This window comes from Chrysochloris asiatica, unplaced genomic scaffold, assembly GCF_000296735.1.
Source record: "Chrysochloris asiatica unplaced genomic scaffold, ChrAsi1.0 scaffold00038, whole genome shotgun sequence".
In the NCBI taxonomy this organism is placed as follows: Eukaryota; Metazoa; Chordata; class Mammalia; order Afrosoricida; family Chrysochloridae; genus Chrysochloris; species Chrysochloris asiatica.
Genome location: NW_006408556.1, coordinates 11,932,438 through 11,935,293, shown reverse-complemented (window position 1 = coordinate 11,935,293; position 2,856 = coordinate 11,932,438). Strand labels below are relative to the sequence as shown.

Sequence of the window (2,856 nt, the reverse complement as noted above, 5' to 3'; positions counted from 1 at the left end):
TTGAGTCGATTCCAACCCATAGCAACCCTGTATAGGGTTTCTGAGGAGTGGCTGGTGAGTTTGAACTGCCGACCTTGAGGTTCAAACTGACCTTGAGGTGAGTGCTTATCCTACAGCACCACACCAGGACTTCTCTAGAACCATTAGCCATGGAAAACCCTATGGAGCACAGCTCTACTCTCACACACATAGGATTGCAATGTTTATATGCTTACATGTTCACATGCTATGGCAACTGTTTAGTAAAAAGTGCCCAGCGTAATAAATGAAAAGATCCAGCGTAGGGCCCATGATCCAGGTGGATCGTCCTCTTGTGAGATTGCAGGCAGAGAGACAAACTCCTGAAAGCTTGGTGTGGGGGCAGGGGGTCACACAAAAAGAGTTTAGAATCCGAATGCCCTTGGGCCACAGGGAGGGGGCCTCTCCCTCCTCCCTCACAGCTTTGTGTCTCATCTTTGTATTTGGAAGTGGTGTTGTGGAACAGCACTGGACTGGGAACCACAAGGTCAGAAGTTCAAACCTACCAGCTGCTCCTCAGAAACCCTATACAGGGTCACTATGAGTCAGAACCGACTTGAGAGCACTTAACAAGAACAACAAAGATAAACTTTCCTCTTTCTCTATTGTCCTCCAGGTGCCACCATCTTCCTTCCACCTCCTCCTTTCCCAGGGTCCCAGGTCCCTGGGTTTCCAGGCTTCTCACGCTGCCTTGCCACCCCTGCCCCCAAGGTCAGCAGTGAATTGGAAAGGCACTCCTTGACCACCCCCACCACACCCACTGAGGTGCCCACTAGTCCATGGTCATGTGACAGATTGTAGCAGATGTTTCCTGTCCTCAGAGGAGTGCCATGTCACTGCCCAGGCAAGCCTCAGAGCTGACCTCGCCGTGCCCAGCCATGGGCCCCAACTTGCTCCTGCTGCTGCTCCTGATACCGGCAGGTAAGGCTTAGGAGGTAAGGCCTTTTGGGCCCTATATTCTCAGTCCCCTGCCCAGGGACATCGGTGAGCAGGCAGCTAGGGACCAGTGTCCTCAGCGCCTGCCCAGCATCCCCGCTTTCTTTCCTTCCCTAGGTCAGAGCTCAGTGTACAGCCTCCCTGAGGTGCTGCAGGCGTCCCTGGGGGGCTCCATTGTGGTGCAGTGCCACTACCGACTCCAAGACAGCAAGGCTCGGAAGGTGTGGTGCCGGTTCATGCCGGAGGGCTGCCAGCCTGTGGTGTCCTCGGCAGTGGACCGCAGAGTGTCAGGAGGCAGGCACCCATTTCTCACTGACCTGGGTGGGGGCCTGCTCCAGGTGGAGATGGTCAACTTGGAGGAGGAGGATGCGGGCGAGTATGGCTGTGTGGTAGAGGGAGCCTCCGGGCCGCAGACTGTGCACCGAGTGATTCTGGAGATTCTCCCTACTGGTGAGTTTTCATCTAGTTATACCCTCGGGTTCCCCTCTGGGTGCCTGGGCTCTTGAGCCCCTGGGGAGTGAGGACCTCTTAGTGGCCAGGGCCCTGGGCGTAGGGACCCTTGGAGGGCAGAGGCCCCTGGAGGAAAACACTGGGAGGAGACATGCTTTCCCCAATGCTGCAGAGAACGGAAACCTTACTGTTCGGGAAGCCTGCGATAAGTTAGCCACACAGTGCCCAATTCTCCTGACCCCCAGAGAAGCTGGCTTCCCCACAGGAAGGCCAGTCTGCTTCCCCACGCCATGTTCTGGGCTCTTCTTCCAGTATTTTCAGCATACTTTATGCTATCTGTTCTTTACTTAGGAATGCTTTTGACGAAGTGCAATTTCGGCATAGAAATTGGAATTCATTTTTTATAGTTTTCAGTTTTTGATTCTTGGAATGGGTATAATGAATTAATCTTATTTAATTTTTATATTTTTATTAACCTCTAGTGGTAAGTATGTGCCTCGCCCAGAGGCAGTGTGCATTTGATTCCTGAGCTGTTTTATCTCATTCAGTTTCAGAAATGGAAATAGTCTCACCAATATGGAAACCAATATTTTCAACCTTGTTTTCAACGGGTGTAGAAGATGGGTGTTCGGGCAGGCAAGTGGAACCTAACTGCCAGCGAGATAGTGGGAACAGCTCAGTCAGTTTTCTTCAGGGAGGTTTGTTCTAGGTGGCCTGAGAGGCAGCAGCAAGATGTGGACCACAGCATCTCCGGTTCCTGCTGTGGTCGTGCTTTGAACCCCACAGCAGTTCGATGGGAGAACGACCTCAAGATAGGGCTCTCTAAAGACTATGATCCTAGAAAGCCCAATGGGGCAGTTCTAGTCTGTGCCAATGGAATCCATTTGATGGCACTTAACAGACATGATGAGCCAGTGCTGGTCCCTAACCCTCGAGAAGGAACATCCCAAGCTTCTCTTTCCTCAGACCCACACTCCTAGTCCCACAGACCCTAACACTGATATGTGCTCATTAATATTTCCTTCTGACTCAGTTTCTAGCCTGAAAGAAGAGGAGAAGGAGGCCTCCTCAGACCTTGTGGGCAGTGCCAGTCCTCCAGAACCCAGCCAGGATGAGAAGAGGTACTGACAAGAACTACATTTGGGTGACCAGGAAAAGGATGACTTGCTTAGAGGCCCAGATAAAATCAAAGGGGACCCTTATCATTTCTTCCACCCTGGAGAACCTCTGATCAGGCAGATAGGCAGACTTCTATACCTCAGTTCAGTGATGGGTGGGTCTTCAATCAGCATGCCCTGAGAATGCACGTCTCTCCTGCCTGCCCTGGGTTCTGCCCTCCTCATTCCATTCCCCAAATGTTCTTCTTTCTTTCAAATGCAGTTCCCCTAGAATGTGAACCCTCTGACACTAGGGCTCCTGGCAAGCAGCACCCCCCACTTCTCCTCCCCCCCC

At 52.2% G+C, this 2,856-nt stretch overlaps 1 protein-coding gene across 1 annotated transcript in view; it reads left to right on the top strand.

The window, feature by feature from the left end:
- Positions 1-896: 896 nt before the first annotated feature.
- TREML1 (triggering receptor expressed on myeloid cells-like 1) overlaps positions 897-2,856 on the top strand; it is a 3,285-nt gene continuing 1,325 nt past the window's right edge. The window contains exons 1-4 of the mRNA XM_006860586.1: positions 897-939; positions 1,072-1,432; positions 1,494-1,503; positions 2,461-2,525. Of these exons, the coding sequence (XP_006860648.1) occupies positions 897-939; positions 1,072-1,432; positions 1,494-1,503; positions 2,461-2,525 (479 nt within the window). The remainder of the gene's footprint in view (positions 940-1,071; positions 1,433-1,493; positions 1,504-2,460; positions 2,526-2,856) is intronic.